Source organism: Orycteropus afer, unplaced genomic scaffold, assembly GCF_000298275.1.
Source record: "Orycteropus afer afer isolate SDZICR_OR568_19922 unplaced genomic scaffold, OryAfe1.0 scaffold00027, whole genome shotgun sequence".
Taxonomy (NCBI): Eukaryota; Metazoa; Chordata; class Mammalia; order Tubulidentata; family Orycteropodidae; genus Orycteropus; species Orycteropus afer.
Window position 1 is genome coordinate 16,097,121 of NW_006921614.1, and position 752 is coordinate 16,097,872.

The window sequence follows — 752 nt, forward strand, 5'->3', positions numbered from 1 at the left end:
CCTGCAACACTTTCAATTCAGGTTTTACAAATATATAAATAATTTAATTACAAAAACTCAGCAACTGTTTTTCTTTTCTTTTCTTTTTTTTTTTTTTGGCACAGTGATACATTGGTCAATAGCAGAGAAATGACTGACAATTCTCTGGGACTTCTCTCACACTCAATCATACCTGTAAATGCCACAAACATACATAGAGCAGGGCCCAGGGCCCTAACAGTAGTCAGATCACTTATCTTATGGAATGGTTCCCTGATTTTTTTTTGCTGAGGATAAATCAGTGAAATGGAAGGTGAGACAAAACAGTAGGAATAAGGGGAGCCAGCAGTAGGGAGAGAGGGAGAAAGTCTTACTTAAAGTGAAGGGATGGGCAGGTTTGGTCAAGAAACTAAAACCACAATAAAGAATTGCTTTGGTCCTTTGCAACGTGCTATGAAAGACAAAGGAAAATATTCTGGACTAAGTGAAAACACTTGGTCAAAAATGCTTTCACTTTAAGGCACGTTTGACTGGGATTTTGTTTTAGTCTCTTTCCCATAGGATAGAAAGTGCAGATCCCTCCGGCCCCCGCTCCAAGCCAAACACTCCGCCGCCGCCCCTCAAGCTAGGAGCGTCTCCAACTGGCCAGGCCGGAACGCGCTAGGGTCGCAGTCCCGGGCCGCCTGCAGGGCTCCGGGCGGCCGCAGGGGGCAGCACGGAGGCGAGCCGCCCCCGGCCAGCGGTCCTGGCCAAGGCTCGTTGGTAGAGAAGGA

At 47.2% G+C, this 752-nt stretch overlaps 1 protein-coding gene across 1 annotated transcript in view; it reads right to left on the reverse strand.

Moving 5' to 3' along the window:
- Positions 1-599: 599 nt before the first annotated feature.
- FOXQ1 (forkhead box Q1) overlaps positions 600-752 on the reverse strand; it is a 1,171-nt gene continuing 1,018 nt past the window's right edge. Inside the window, exon 2 of the mRNA XM_007935393.1 lies at positions 600-724. Within this exon, the coding sequence (XP_007933584.1) occupies positions 600-724 (125 nt within the window). The remainder of the gene's footprint in view (positions 725-752) is intronic.